Here is a 16,671-nt window from a genome sequence, read left to right on the forward strand (position 1 = left end):
CCGGACCCTCTTGGCCGCAACCAATTGTATCAAGCGTCTTTGCACACTCCGCTACAGCCGTACATGTGAATGTGTTAATGTTGAGTTTGAATCAACATCACAGCGCGCGATTAGAGAAGCTCGCTGTTAGTTGTTAGATCCCAGCATGTTCGGGTTCGAATGCCGTCAGAGGCAACATGTATTTTTTATACCCGAGCGCACTTGTGCACAAGGGTATTATAACTTTGTTCACATAACGGTTGTTTGTAACAGGCAAAACGAATCGAGATAGATATAGACAAAAATGTATACATAAATGACCAGAATGAAAAGAGAAATCGATTAAACGGTGACTGTCTGTCCGTCCGTCCGTCCGTCTAGTGCACACGATAATATAAATTACGACATTGAAGTAAAGCCAGAAGAAGTGTTGGAAAGATTTCTCAATATGGGCAACCACCGCATCGATTTCTGTATTTAAAACCAGGGTTCGTATTTGCACACACATGCTCTGCTCACACACACGCCAGAAACACATTCAACTTGTACTCACTGCTCATACACATGTGTGTGCATAAGTGGAAAACAAACTCTGCTCACAGAAAAGTGTGTGCTGTTTGTTATTAAGCACATGCACATGTGTGTGAGCCGATTTTTGTACAAATTTCAGCCCATGCACATGCACATAATATATTTNACACTGGTTTACACCAAAAATGTTCTATGGATGCCACTATCCAATTTCTATGTAGAATTTCTCNGTATTATAACTTTGTTCACATAACGGTTGTTTGTAACAGGCAAAACGAATCGAGATAGATATAGACAAAAATGTATACATAAATGACCAGAATGAAAAGAGAAATCGATTAAACGGTGACTGTCTGTCCGTCCGTCCGTCCGTCTAGTGCACACGATAATATAAATTACGACATTGAAGTAAAGCCAGAAGAAGTGTTGGAAAGATTTCTCAATATGGGCAACCACCGCATCGATTTCTGTATTTAAAACCAGGGTTCGTATTTGCACACACATGCTCTGCTCACACACACGCCAGAAACACATTCAACTTGTACTCACTGCTCATACACATGTGTGTGCATAAGTGGAAAACAAACTCTGCTCACAGAAAAGTGTGTGCTGTTTGTTATTAAGCACATGCACATGTGTGTGAGCCGATTTTTGTACAAATTTCAGCCCATGCACATGCACATAATATATTTTTAAAAGAATTTGTTTATTAAACGTTATTTTTTGAAAGACAATTCAATAACAAGTGAGGTGTTGTTTGTTTTTTATATGACAGAAAACATATTAAAAAATTATTTTAAGATTTGAGATAGAAATCGAAGTGTATAAGTTTCTCTACGCAAAGCACACACATGTGCGTGTGCTTTATATTAATAAAAATAAAGTACACACATGTGCCCGTGCTTTTTACCAAACAGCACACACATGTGATGTGAGCAAGTTTTTAATTTTTTATATGCACAGCACACGTGTGTGAGCGTAAAATGTTAGGATGTGCTGCGCATGTGTGTGCAAATACGAACCCTGTTTAAAACACTGGTTTACACCAAAAATGTTCTATGGATGCCACTATCCAATTTCTATGTAGAATTTCTCGGTGATTCCGAAATTTGGGTTACATTTTTTTTCTATGGCTACGTTTTCGAGATATTTGCAATTTACCGTTATTCAGCTTAAAGCAGAAATTGGTTCCTTTTAATCACGTATATCTTACGAACCAATTTAAAAATCTTAATATAAAATACGGCAAATGAAAGCCAATAAAATTCTCCGCATATGCATCACTTTTCGATTGGGCTTATAGTTTCTGACAAATTAATTAATCATTCCAGCTTTTTTTTTATTTTTTAATGAAAAAGTAAAAAAAATCAAACTTTAGCAAAGAAAAATTTAAAAAATAACAAGTTCTGTGCCAAATTTTTGCATTTGTACTAAAGCCTGTTCTGTTACAAAAAAAAAATCAAGTAACTCAAGCAGAAAATCGATGGATAAATACAAAACAATGAGTGGTCAAGTAAAAATGTGCAAGATTATTTGTATGATTATTGACCACGAAAGAATGTTACTCATACGCCGCGTACACCTAAGTAACACCCCTACAAGACGCGAATGACTAAAACTCCAACACATTCACAAGTAAAATTAACCCATATGCAAAAAATGTATATGCCAGTCGAGTCGGGTAGAACAGTGACAATCATTTTACCTGTCATATGATTGACAATGCTGATAGAATACGATTTTTTTTTCGGTGACTATCATTTGACCGGTCATATGATTGTCACTGATGATGGAAAGGTTCACAAGAAAAGAAAATATGTACATCATTATAAATCACAATAAAAAAATCTAGAAGCGAAAGGACGCGGTCGAAAGTTTTACCGAGAAAGTGCTAAGAAATAAACGATAAGTATTTAGAAAAAAAAATTAAAGTGTTTTAAAATTAAACAAAAAATTGTAATAATGTTATGAGCAGAGAAAAGCTCATGTTGTTTAATATGACGTCGAAATCCATCAATTGTGATCAGTTATATTTGACCAACTTTTATAGCAAGTATGATTTGTCAAACTGACCTAAGATCCCATCAAGCATGATTATTCATTTGTGACCAATGTGTATACATATCATTGATGATTCACATGTATACGATTTTTTCCATCAAATTTTGCACATTGCCCTTAATATTTTGATAGAAACTTTCATACAAAGTAATGACGAGTATTTCTGTCAGGATTGTCCGTCATTTTACCGGTCAAATGATTGTCACTGTTCTTGCAGGGACTCTTTTCTGCTCATATTTCATACAAAAAATCTTTGCGCATTTTCATTTGACCACTCATTATTTCGTATTTATCCATCGATTTTCTAGCACAGAACTGTTTTTTTTTTTTTAATTTTTCTCCTGTTAAAGTTTGATTTTTTTCATTTTTTCATTAAAAAATAAAAAAAAGCTGGAATGATTAATTAATTTGTCTGAAACAATAAGCCCTATCGGAAAGTAATTTATATACGGTTTATGGAGCATTTTATTGGCTTTGCCGTATTCTATATTAAGATTTTTAAATTGGTTCGTAAAATATACGTGAGTAAAAGGAACCAATTGCTGCTTTAAGCTGAATAACGGTAAATTGCAAATATCTCGAAAACATATCCATAGAAAAAAATTAGCCCGAATTTCGGAATCATCGAGCAATTCTACATAGAAATCGGATAGTGGCGTCTGGAGAACAAAAACCAAATTAACATTTGTGATCCAGTGAAATTAATCACAGCTGAGATAGGGAGTTTCTAAACCATTTTTTTTACATAGGACGTTGTTCAACCAAATGACGTTCTTGAGCCATTTTTTGAGATAGGGCGTTTTCGAGCGTATCTATTTACTAGCCGAGCCGTCGCTATTTACTAGCGTGTTCGATTATTTTTCGCAATTTTTCGAAACCCAGTTTCCTCATTTTTAAAGTAAAAAAAAAATCAGATAAACCGGTTTTATTTTACATATTCCCTCCCCAGTAACACTTACTGTTAATCAGGAATCATGGTCAAAATCACAATATTACAGCTGAAAATAGGTATAGCTTTAATTTAAAAATCAATAACCCATAATAAGTTCGAAGTAGGGATGTGCCGGGTATCCGGTAGATATCCGGAACCCGGCCTATCCGGTATTTTTTCTGTTATCCGACTCTCCGGCCGGATACTGGCAAAAATCCGGCAGGATTTTCAGATTTCGATTATACATAGAATATATTTCAAACTTATTTATTTTTTTTTCGATTATACATAGAATATATTTCAAACTTATTTATTTTTTTTTTTTAATTTCTATAATCAAATTTAATAGTATCTAATTAGTAATTAAGAGTTAAAAAATTATATATTTTTCATTATGAAAAGAAGCATTTCCGCATTACCGGTCAAGAATCCATTTTTATTTTCAACATAAATGCCACCCTATGCACTAAACACCGTTTTTGAGTTCACTGGGGAAAGTGGTTCGCAGAGATACTTCATTTGGAAATTATAATAGATAATAATAGATTGGTGCTTACACATTTGATAGTGTTTGACCAGGCTTCTGCTCTACAGTGCCAGACGTACTGGGGCCTATTTCATAAAAGTGACTGCTGCGACAATTGTCGATTTTTCTGTAAAACTTCACTGCCAGAATTGTCGGCGACATTTTTTCTGTTTCATATACGCTTGTAGGCAACTGTGAAATTTTTTTGGAAAACGCCAGTGATATTAAGAAATATTGTACAATAGCGACGAAACCAAATAGCTCCGTCGGAAAGCTTTCACAGAAGAGTTTTGTAAATTTATTTATATAGTGATTGCGCGCATTTCATTACTTTTCAATAATTTGAATATTTCTTAAAACTAAAATAATGCAAATGCAATTATTACATATGATACATACAATTTACAATTTTGTCAACGACAATTCTAAACCCCGACAATGACATTTTGTCACTTTTTCAATGGAATTTCACATGGAATTTATGAGGTGGTGACAATTATTTTTGTGAAACAAAACACCCAACAAACTGTCGAATTATCATTGACAACATGGAAAATGCCTGTCGTTACAAAATTATCACTGTCGCTTTATGAAATAGGACCCTGATTTTATCAGTACAGTACTGATTTTTCAACTCTTGTACTGATTTTATATATACATTCAATCAGTACGATAATGTCCTGATTTTTCAAAATTTGTACTCATTTGTACTGAATTTTTAATTAAAACAAAATACTTTAGGATTTTCTTAAGGTTTTTTTTATAAATCGTTAGAACTTTCTTAAACGTAGCAATTGTGATAATATGATGGAGTATAAATTAATTAAAAAGAGGACTAACGTTTTTTGCGACTGTTGTTAGTTATCTCGAAAATAATTTTAAGTTTAATTTATTCCATATCTTCCGTAACCATAGGCTAATTTCCTCCATATTGAATCCCTTATACTCCCCCTTTTGTCCGACATAAGGATTCATACTTAAAAATAATAGACTCTGAACTGGGGACTAGGACGCCCATTCATTTGACCTACCCTATACAGTTTTTCTTTTTTTTACAAAGCCTAACAAGCCTGAGAAACACTAGCGTGCCAAGTGAACTTTTCTCTCAAAGTGTACACTGCTAGCAAATGTAAATAAGGATTAAAATTTAAAACTAAATAATGCAATTAAAGTAAAATCTGTGGAAAATTAACAATAAAATACTTTTTCGCAAAATCTATAAAGGACACCTTTTTTCAGTAACAGTTATTCGTCGTCACGCTGTAAAACCAAAAAATTTTAATAATGGCTTTTGACTAAAACTTACATTTCTGTTTTCTCAATTTACTGACATTATAAAATAGTTTTGCATGCAAGACATAGAGTTAGATACTCTTTTTAGCGAATTCTTAGTCTTTCAAATGTCTTTTTGTCTTTGACGTTTCTCCCATATTTACCAAAAATAATTTATAAATCCGGGTTGCAGACGGAGAAGTTATCTTTTTAATACAGGATTATATCGTAACTTGGTTTTCGGAGGAGAAATTTTGTATTCTTAATTACGTATTGGATAGTTCATCTCGCAAAAAGCAGATAATCTAGCTAAACAAACAAAAACCTAATATAACAATATTGTGAAATTTATCAAGGGCAGAAGTCTACCGGATATCCGAATCCGGCTCTTTTTTTTAGGATATCCGAAATCCGGTTATCCGGCAAAATCTCTATCCGGCAAATCCCTAGTTCGAAGTATTTTGGATTACACATAACAGAAAAAATTAGTGAAAAATTCACACTTAATAGGGCTCAGCGATCTTAACAAGATTTGTTCGTTAAAACAACAGTCCGGTATGTAACTTGAGAATAGAAATCGCTGCATCTTTTAGGCGCATCAATATTACATAATTACATCCCGAGCTAATAAAAGGGAGGTAAAAAAGGTAAGTGCACCTGGGCCACACTGGAGAAGTGAAACTTACGTTACATATCGTCGCTGGTATAAAGTGCCACATATGTACACTATTATTCGATAATCGTACCATTGGATAGACAATCCTTTAATCTATTAGAAAAATCTTTAGTTTTCTTAAATATCTTTTTTGGATCATGAACTTATTTGCGAAAAACGAAATTTTATAATAACAGTACCTACACAATTGTTTACAAATAGTGTATGGTGCACTTGGACTATTATTATGAAAATCTTAAAGAAATACGTGTAATATTAAAATAACGTTAGGGTAGTTTACTTCATTATATTGCTGCTAACTTCCATAGGCACCTTCAAAATGTGAATAATAAAATAGTGTAATATCGACATACATCAATTAGTTTTTGCAACCAATATGAAATAGTGTATAATGATTTCATATAAAAATGTTCAAAGATAAAATAGTGTATAAGCAGATGCTTTCAGAAAAATGGGCTCAAATGGTATTTCTAAGCAAACATGGTACAGCATTTTTTTGTGAATTAGCAGTTAAGGAATCAATAAAAAGTGTGGTGTGTTTAAAATATGAATAGTTTTTTCTTAAAACTATACATTTCATATTACACTATTTCATTATTACAACGACGGTATATAGTTTGTCTCATAACCAATATGTACATATCTACATATGTATACACATACATCTGCTTTTGCTTAAGGTTATATCTTTTGTCTTTTTTCTACCTAGATCCCTACCCCTACACTGTTCGTCCTAATTACATTTATGTTAATCTGTTTTCCTTTATCTTTATTTTTATCTTTACAATCTATCAATAAAAAAATCGATAGTAACATCCATCAAAATATCGATAACAAAATCCACAAAAATATCGATAACACAATCGATAAAAAATATCGATAATATAATCGATAAAAATATCTATAAAAAAAAGATAAAAATATCGATAAAAAACGATAAAAACATCGGAAACAAAATCGATACAAAATATCAATACAATACAATAAAAATATCGATTATTATATCGATAAGTTCCGAGAATCCCGTAAATCTCTACAATCCCAAAATAGTTCCCAGATTGAGTCTCTGTGTCTCTATCTATTTCCTTTTTCTATAATTACCTTTATTTTAATCTTTCTTCCTCCAACTTTATCTTTACTTTTATCGGTATCCTCATCCTCATCATTTTCTTTATATTTGTCTTTGTTTTTACTTTTATGTTTATCAACTTAGCCCTTATATGGATAAGTAAAGTGTTTAAATTTACGTTGATCTTCATTTTTGCCTTTATCTTTACACATCTTTGTTTTTGTTTTTACCTTTGCCGTTATCCTTTTCTTTATCTATATACGTACTTATCTTTACTTTCATTTTTATATTTGTATTTTTCTTAGTATTATTCTTGCATGTGCATACACTCAAGAAACACTTGTGCAACTTCCGTGTGCAATTTCCGTTGAATTTGCCAATTTCACTTCAAAAATTTTAGTTCCATTTTCAATAAAATAAATAATTAGAACTTTTATATTCTAAACTAGTTGAAAACCCGGTTTATTCGATTGGAANCAACTTAACTGGGTTAAAATTTTAAATTAGGTGGCAACCCTCCTCAAAAATGTTTCCATCAGTAATCTTTCTTAAACCTCTTTAATTTGATACCCATATTGTAATAACTTATTCATTTTGTCAATATAATTGGGTTTGAAAATTTTCAAATAGGTGGCAACCCTCAAATTTTTTTCGGTATCATTGGTTCTGGTATTATACTGAACAGTACAAAAAAAAATTATTCAAATCGGTTCAGCCGTTCTCGAGTTTTGACGACCGTGACATACGAACACAACATTTTTATTAATATAGATTATATTTAGTTATTTAGTTTTCTTCTCTAACGTTACAACATTGTTTTGTGTTCTTGTTGCTTTCATTTTTCATAACTTTTCAAGAATTTTTTTTATTGTGGATCCGAAAGACGTCTCTAAATTCAGATTCTTTGTCCGGAGGCAAAAATACTCCTGGCTACGATTCTCCAAAGTGGACACGTTCGATCCTCGTGTTTTCCACGTGGAAGTTAAAGTCTGCCTGCTTAGAAAAATATCGCTTAATGTTCAGACATTTGATCTTCACGCCATCAGCTCTAAAATCCAAAGAACGAAATTAAAACCCACGCTTGAGTTGAGCCCTTTGACGGTCTGTCAAAAATTTGGAGATAAGCCTAACTTGAACTCTTATACCTCTGCATAACAGGCTGGCTCATATTAAAAAGAACTACTTCTCTGGCTGCTAGTTTTCAACCATAACAAAGTAGCGTTCAGAATCACTTCCCTACAAGACGCGAATGACTAAAACTCCAACACATTCACAAGTAAAATTAATACATATGCAAAAATGTATATGCCAGTCGAGTCGGGTAGAACAGTGACAATCATTTTACCTGCCATATGATTGACAATGCTGATAGAATAGGATTTTTTTTCGGTGACTATCATTTGACCGGTCATATGATTGTCACTGATGATGGAAAGGTTCACAAGAAAAGAAAATATGTATATCATTATAAATCACAATAAAAAAATCTAGAAGCGAAAGGACGCGGTCGAAAGTATTACCGAGAAAGTGCTAAGAAATAAACGATAAGTATTTAGAAAAAAAAATTAAAGTGTTTTATAATTAAACAAAAAATTTGAATAATGTTATGAGCAGAGAAAAGCTCATGTTGTTTAATATGACGTCGAAACCCATGAATTGTGATCAGTCATATTTGACCAACTTTTATAACAAGTATGATTTGTCAATACTGACCTAAGATCCCATCAAGCATGATTATTCATTTGTGACCAATGTTTATATCATTTATGATTCACATGTATACGATTTTTTCCATCAAATTTTGCACATTGCCCTTAATATTTTGATAGAAACTTTCATACAAAGTAATGACGAGTATTTCTGTCAGGATTGTCCGTCATTTTACCGGTCAAATGATTGTCACTGTTCTTGCAGGGANTTCTGTCAGGATTGTCCGTCATTTTACCGGCCAAATGATTGTCACTGTTCTTGCAGGGTTTTAATTTGGCAATTATCAAGATCACACTTCATAGTAAAAAATTAATAACAATTATGGTAATAAAAAGCAAACAAAATAAATTATAACAGATTAGGAGCTGATGTATTTAGTTTTAGAATATATGTAGCGAACTTAATAATCGCAAAGCAAACAGCTGTGACATGAATTACTAAAAGAAGTAAACAAAAAGAGGAAAAGAAATTTGCAAAAATAAAAACAATTTCAGTTAACTATGCCATGATGTATGCTAGTGAAATTTAATTAAATTTAATATAAAACACAAAACTTTCACTTAGCTTCGATTATTTTCACACTAAGATGCTTGCAGGCACTTTTTGTAACAACTTTAACTCAGAATTCGCACAATAAACTTTGCAAATAGAAAGACAAATCAGAGCACAATATAAGTTTAACCTCACAGCCTGACGTTTTCGAATCGATTATCCGCATTACTACCGTCTGTAAGGGTAAAATTATTATGCGCATATGTGTGCCAGATTATATGCATAAGCTTTGTCGTCAGTCACAGCTTTTAGACAAAGTCCCAACATATAAATCGTACATAGATATGAATAGGTATACATACATACATTAAAGGGAGTCGAAATCCTGTTTGTTTTCAAATTCGTTTTTAATAGAGCAATGGTATTTTTAATATGATTTAAATTCCAGATAAAGGAAAAAATGTAAATTAGTTACCAAAACATAAATACTTCAAACCATTGGCCTAATGCCTTTCGGGAAATGAATACCACTATTTTTTTTGTTTGCGTGCAGAATTTGTCCATTTAAAATGTCGAGCAGTTTTATCAAATAATGTCAAATTCAAGAACACATAGATACCTATGTGGCAAATATTACGAAAAGTCTGTTTGACTTCCAAAACGTCAATTGCATTGCATACGTTCAAAGTTTAATGTTCCATAACGCCGAACTGCAATTGGTTGACAATTACCACGTTTATATGATGCTTCAATTCGTTCTAAGTCAAACCATGTTATATCGACACACACATGTAAACACATTCTCTAATCGAATTGAAACTTTTAACCGTGCCACGATAAATCACATTTTGAATGCGAGTTAAGAGTTGTTGAATCGTGTTAAGAGTGCATATAAACACGGAATTTTACCACACGGTTGTTTCATGCAATGTATAAAGTAAACCATTTAAATAGTTCTTGAATAACATTTATGCTAAGCTTTGTTATAAAATTAAGAGCTAAGATAATTTTTACAAGGCTGTTTTACTCCTTGATTGTTATTTTTCACTGTTCATTATTTTCAAGAATTTACACATGTATTAACAGGGTTGCATCGGGATAAACTCTGTTTGAAAGTGTGTGCGATCGACTCATTTCTTGTGTTGCATATATACACTTACATTTCAAGCGAGCTACGCTGACACGTGTCAATTCAAAACCGGATTTAATGCTGTACATGTAAACAAGGTAAATGTATACTTTTTCAAAACGCATCCGAAAATTTATCGAAACGCATCGCTAGAGTAATCAGCGCAACAGAAACAAAGTTGATGCTATGTTTGTTTTTGGTTACCATTGGTGTTTTAAAAATGGAATATACCAAAATAGTGATCATTGTTTTATTAAATATTCAAAATATGCAATATTAATGGTTGCGTTGCAATGTTTCGCAACTCTGCATATACATACAAACAGGGTAAATCAGGGTTTGAAATTGCTTGACTATTTTCAATGCATTCGCAGTTGCTTAACTACGACTAACACAAATAAATCAGCAAAAGCGAAAAGGAAAAATGATCTCATTTGTTTCAGCTTATAGAGCTGTTTGTGTTTGCTTAGACAGTCAGCCGAAGCCACGATTGAGAGAAATAGAGGTTGCGCCGATCACGGTACCGCTATTCCTCTCTCAGTGAATTTGACAGAATCGTTGTTTGTATGACGTCAAACTTGTGCAACTTGTTCACGTTTTCCTTGCAACATTTTTTCTTCTTCTTCCATTCTTGCTCACGTTTATTGAATCATGAAGTTTGGTTTATTCTCATTTTTTGCTTTTGCTTTATTCCTTTCTGCGTAATTCTCGCAGTCGAAAGCAACTGTTTAAGCAAAATTTTAAAATTTAGCTGCGCATTACATCAGATATCGCTATGTACGTAAAAACATACATGCATATTTATGCATATGTGTATGAAAGTACTCGCGAGAATAACGAAGCGGGAGATAAGCTAAAGCAAGACTACCCATAACTTACTGCTTGCAGCAGCAGCAAATTCTTCTAAACTGGTTGCTTCGGCTGACTGTGGAAGCAAAAACAAACAGCAAATGATATCATTTTTCTTTTTCGCTTTTGCTGTCTGCTTTTGCATATTTATTAGTGTTAGTCGTAGCTAAGCAATTGCAAATGCATTGAAAATGATCAAGAGCTGCTTGCTTTAAAAAGCTAAAAAGTGTTGCTTATGCTATTTTGCAGTCAGCAATTCAAACCTTGGTTGAAATACAGCAGTAGAACAGTATCCAAACATTGTATTGGTACGTTTTCGAAGTTAGCCTCTATCTTTCGAAAGAAAATTAATTAAAATGAAGGCATTGTAATTACAAGTAATGATCCAGGCATGTTTCTGTAAGAATTACAGAGTACTTCTCTACTAAGCCTGAGGCTGCTCTTTTAAAGTTGTTGTGATAATTCTATAGTAATATTCACCAAAATGGAGCAAGTGGTCTAGCACTATGGCGAAAGGGTAGATAAGCTCAAGCAATGACCGTTGTCAACACTTGCCACTTGCTCACTTTGGTGAATACTACTTATATAAAATATACATATGTATGCTAATATCAACTTACTGTGGATGTTCCGTTTTTACCGTACATTAGCCCAAATTCTTCATATGGTAGCTTTTGTTCTTTTGGAACAACGTCTTTAGCCAATTTAAGAAGAGGGTCTTCATAGCCCCATAGTAATTGTCCAACAGAGACTTGCACAAAAGGTTTAATTTTTAAAATATCCATTATACTGGCCATTGCTAGTCGCAAAAATCTAAAATATAAATTAAGGAAAGTTATACTTTTTTATTATAATACCGTGCGACAAAACCCAAAAAATTTCGAAACACACGAAACAATCAATATACTAACAAAACCATGGACCAAATATTGTAAAATTTTTTAATTCCACAGAATTTTCTCTTATGTTTGAAACCCATATATGTAATACTCCTATATTGGCAGTAAGAGCTAGTACCGTCCAAAAACACTACAATACAGATATATCAATAAACACGTACGAAAGAAAAGGAACACATACCTTTATAAATAAACATGTACACAACACATACACAAAAACGGCACTCAAGTACATAATACATTGACAAAAACAGTACTAGACTGTCTCGCTTTGATTTCGGAATGCTTACACATTGAGAAGTTAGTTTACTGCCAATGTAGAAGTATTAGAAAGTCCTGATTTCGAAATGAGTGGTAATATCCAACTAGGTAGTTGACTCGATTCTAAACATTTCTATTAATAGGTTTAAGGAATTTTTCCTGAGAGAAACTATTACAGCAATTATCAAAGGACACCGGAAGTTGGCGTTTGATGAGTAGGATTTTTACGTAAGTATTTGAAGACGCATTTCACAGGATCAGCAATGGTAGTTTAATGATCGATCAAAACTCGATTTGTCGTCATCTTTAATATTAAGCTGAATAGCACGCAAGGTAAATTAGGTTCTCATAATTTTCTTAGTCGTTACAGAGTTAAGGACATTTCTGTAATACTATGCATTTTTAGTGTTTTTCTTAAGGGACAAGTACCTTGCGGCGCCGTGCGGTGGAGGGTGATTCGTGCAAAAATACTTCGTGCACTTTAAACTAATAGAAAAACCAATTTTAGTTGCGTTCACTTGCGTCCATGTCATTAATCTTCCATAGACTGAACGCTTAACATTGGCAGATCCCTATAAAAGTTGCAGGAAAAAGTTGCTGAAATTCGCTGTTTGAAACACTTTCACTAAGGAAAGAAAAGGTACGAAAACTGGTGAAAATTGGCGAACTGCCACGCCTACTACACAAGGGGGCGGATATGGTAACTGTAATCGGATTTCAATGAAACTTGGTTTGTAACTTGGATTAATCTAGGAAGACGTAAATCTGAGATATGGTAAACCTAGGTCGACTGCCTCGCCCACCAGCCATACGAATTCTGAATTCTAATGTGGCAAGGACTAGTAACGATCCACCAAAATACCAAAAATTTCGTGCAAGATCAACTTTTGCATGAAAATGCAGAATGATTAAAAATAGTGCGTGTTGGCGACCAGCCACGCCCCTCTCACTAGTATTTCGATATATAAAGGGAGTGTGGCATCTCCCATACAAATCGAATTTTTCATACCTTATATCTCTGGAAGTATAAGTGGAAGAGTCCTGGAACTTGGTATGGAGATATTTGAAATCAATCCCGTACTCATAGAAAAAATGGGGGTTATTGGAAAATGGGGCGTGGCGACTTCCAAACAAAGGTCAACAAAAATAGAAAGAAAAACAAAATGGTTGTGGCAAATATTAAAGCGGTTTTTAATAGACCTTTTTGTGCTGATTACGAATCCGTAAGAAAACGCGATTTTTTGACACTTTGACCAGGTTTTACTCAAAATCTGGAGCTGAGGGGAACTTTATGCCTACGGATTCATAATCAGCACAAAAAAAGTCTATCAAAACGTTTGGCGCTTCAAAATCAGTTTTGCCCGGTGTAATTCTTCGGAATGTGTGTTTGTGAGTGGAGTCGCCCTAAACGACCGAAACGATTGTGATGAAATTTTTTTTATGTATAACTTAAAACGCAAGGAGTCGAGTTGTTACTAAAAATCTTATTAATTATCCGATTTGGATCATATTCGATATATATAGTGTATTGGTAACGCTAGGGGCTAAAACGAGCTGCAAGGTGAAACAAGTCTATGTATATTGAATTTGTGTTGACCAATACTTCTCTTTTTGAATTTGCCACCAACTGTATTGTAAATATTCAGGGACGATTCAACATCGAACCGGATCATTGTTGCCGCAAAAACTTCTTCACGGCATAACGCTTTCGTTAGGTTATTTAAGACGGCAACGGAGGATATGCCTTCTGACGGCCACAAAACCAAACGTAAACGTGAATTATAGGTGAAAACGTTGGACCAAATGTTCCAATAAAAAATTAATTTTGGGTGGGACGAAGTTCGCCGGGTGTGCTAGTTTATTTAATAAGTCTATAGTAAATTTTATCCTTACAGACTATTACATTAATTACAGGGACGCCAATAAAGGCACCATTGGATGTACCATTAGATATCCTATAATACGCTTCGTTAGGATATTAGTGGAATTCGCGCTTCTGTGTATTCGCTGTATCCTGCGTAACTGCAACTGGACGAGCGTGTGGTGGTTGTTGCATATATATTTGATGTACCGCTAGCAACAACAAATCACACGCTCATGTAGTTACAATTACACAACATACAACGAATACACAGAAGAGCGAATTCCGCTATTTTATTATTGAATATATCTTGCCGTTAGAGCAACAGATCTAACCGAATTAACAACAGTTCGGACTGTTCTACACCGAAACGCGGGCGCGAACACGGATACATTATATTAGCCTCATAAACTAAACAGCTACGGCTACATATTACCATTATTTATTTAAAACGCTGAGTAAAGTTTTCATAATTATAAAAGGCGAGTAGGAGCTATCAAAATATTCGTAATGCTTATTAAAGTCGTGTCATAGCAATGAAAAGCATTATGCATTTCAAAGCTTGTCCTACAAATTGCTTAGCGAAATAGGCTTATAATGTCTTGACGGCCTTATAGGAATACAAAAGTTGATCTCGTTCGGTAAAAACGGGACTACTCACTAGCCCATTCAGAAGTTTTATACGAACTAGCAGACCCGGCGAACTTCGTCCCGTCCTAAATTAATTTTTTTATTAAAACATTTGGTCCAACGATTTCACCAACAATTTACGTTCACGTTTGGCTTTGTGGTTGTCGGAAAGCATATCCTTTATTGCCATCTAAAATAACCTAATGAAAGCATTATCTGAAGAATCTCTTGCAGCAACAATGATCCAGTTCGATGGTGAATTGTCCTTGAATCTGTAGAGTACAGTTGTTGGCAATTACAAAATTGGGGAGTATCATTGGTTCTCAGAAACCAAATATCCATACACTTATTTCAGACGAAATAACCTAAATATCTTACAGTTGTATTTGTAGATATTTATCAAGACTTGTCTTTATTCGGTTTAGTCGTCGTTTAGCAAGGGTCGCAATGGTTTGTGGTTGATATAGCGGTGGTAATTTGACTGGTGTCTCCGAGTGACTTCGCTTGATAATTTTTAACAATAACTCGACTCCAGTGCCACCTTGCAGCACGTACCGAAGAATTATATGTATTTACAGATATGTAAAGGTTTCAGTATGTTTGGAAGGCGCCACGCCCCCTTCTCCATGATATGGGATATGGGGCTCTACCACAAATACTTCCAGAGATATACGGTAGGAAAATTTCCATTTGAATGGAAGTTGCCACACTCCCCTGATATGTACATCGACATTATTATAAGCCTCTGACCATCCTTAGAAAATCTGCAGTATGTGTTCAAAATTTCAACAATCGGTATTAAGCTACCTACTTGCCAAATTTCAAGCAAATCGGGCAATAACGAAGATTGTTTCGAATGGAGCGGTCCCTGGTCCACCTATTTATCAGAAAGAAATTCTTTATGTTAATCCAGGCAAATTGGTATCTATTCCTCTTCTTCTTCTTTTTTGGCCCTGTAACCGCCTAAGCGATTTTGGCCGAGTTCAGCAAAGCACGCCAGTCGTGTCTCCTCTGTGCCAACTGACACCAACGGGAAACGCCAAGTGAAGCGAAGTCCTTCTCCACCTGATCTTTCCATCGCAGTGGGGGCCTCCCTCTTTCTCTGCTACCACCAGCGGGTTCCGAGTTGAATACTTTCAGAGCTGGAGCGTCGGTGTCCATTCGAACGACATGACCAAGCCGGAGGCCGAAGCCGCTGTATTTTAATTCGCTACACTATGTCCATATCGTTGTTAAGCTCATACAGCTCATCGTTCCATCGTCTGCGGTACTCGCAAAATCTTTCTCTCAAACACTCCAAGAGCTGCCTAATCGGATGTTGTCATTGTCCATGCTTCTGGGCCATATACCAGCACGGGCANGCCGAAGCCGCTGTATTTTAATTCGCTACACTATGTCCATATCGTTGTTAAGCTCATACAGCTCATCGTTCCATCGTCTGCGGTACTCGCAAAATCTTTCTCTCAAACACTCCAAGAGCTGCCTAATCGGATGTTGTCATTGTCCATGCTTCTGGGCCATATACCAGCACGGGCATGATGAGTGACTTATAGTGCGTGGTTTTCGTACGTCGAGAGAGGCCTTTACTCGTGAATTGCCTACTCACTCCAAAGTAGCACTTGTTGGCAAGAGTGATTCTGCGTTGGATTTCAATGCTGACATTATTATCGGTGTTAATGCTGGTTCCCAAGTAAACGAAATTCTCTACTTTCTCGAAATTGTAACTGTCAACAGTGACGTGGGTGCCAAGGCGCGAATGTGCTGACTGTTTGTTTGATGACAGGAGATACTTCGT

At 34.6% G+C, this 16,671-nt stretch overlaps 1 protein-coding gene across 4 annotated transcripts in view; it reads right to left on the reverse strand.

Annotated features, from left to right (window-relative positions):
* The window catches only part of emp (epithelial membrane protein), a 281,014-nt gene that overhangs the window by 52,032 nt on the left and 212,311 nt on the right, over positions 1-16,671 (reverse strand). For all 4 annotated transcript variants that reach the window (XM_017609218.1, XM_017609219.1, XM_017609221.1 and 1 more), the window contains one exon: positions 11,846-12,038. In XM_017609218.1, coding sequence (XP_017464707.1) covers positions 11,846-12,038 — 193 coding nt within the window. The remainder of the gene's footprint in view (positions 1-11,845; positions 12,039-16,671) is intronic.

This window comes from Rhagoletis zephyria, unplaced genomic scaffold (assembly GCF_001687245.7).
Source record: "Rhagoletis zephyria isolate East Lansing unplaced genomic scaffold, Rhagoletis_zephyria_1.1 Rzeph_scaffold_00203, whole genome shotgun sequence".
In the NCBI taxonomy this organism is placed as follows: Eukaryota; Metazoa; Arthropoda; class Insecta; order Diptera; family Tephritidae; genus Rhagoletis; species Rhagoletis zephyria.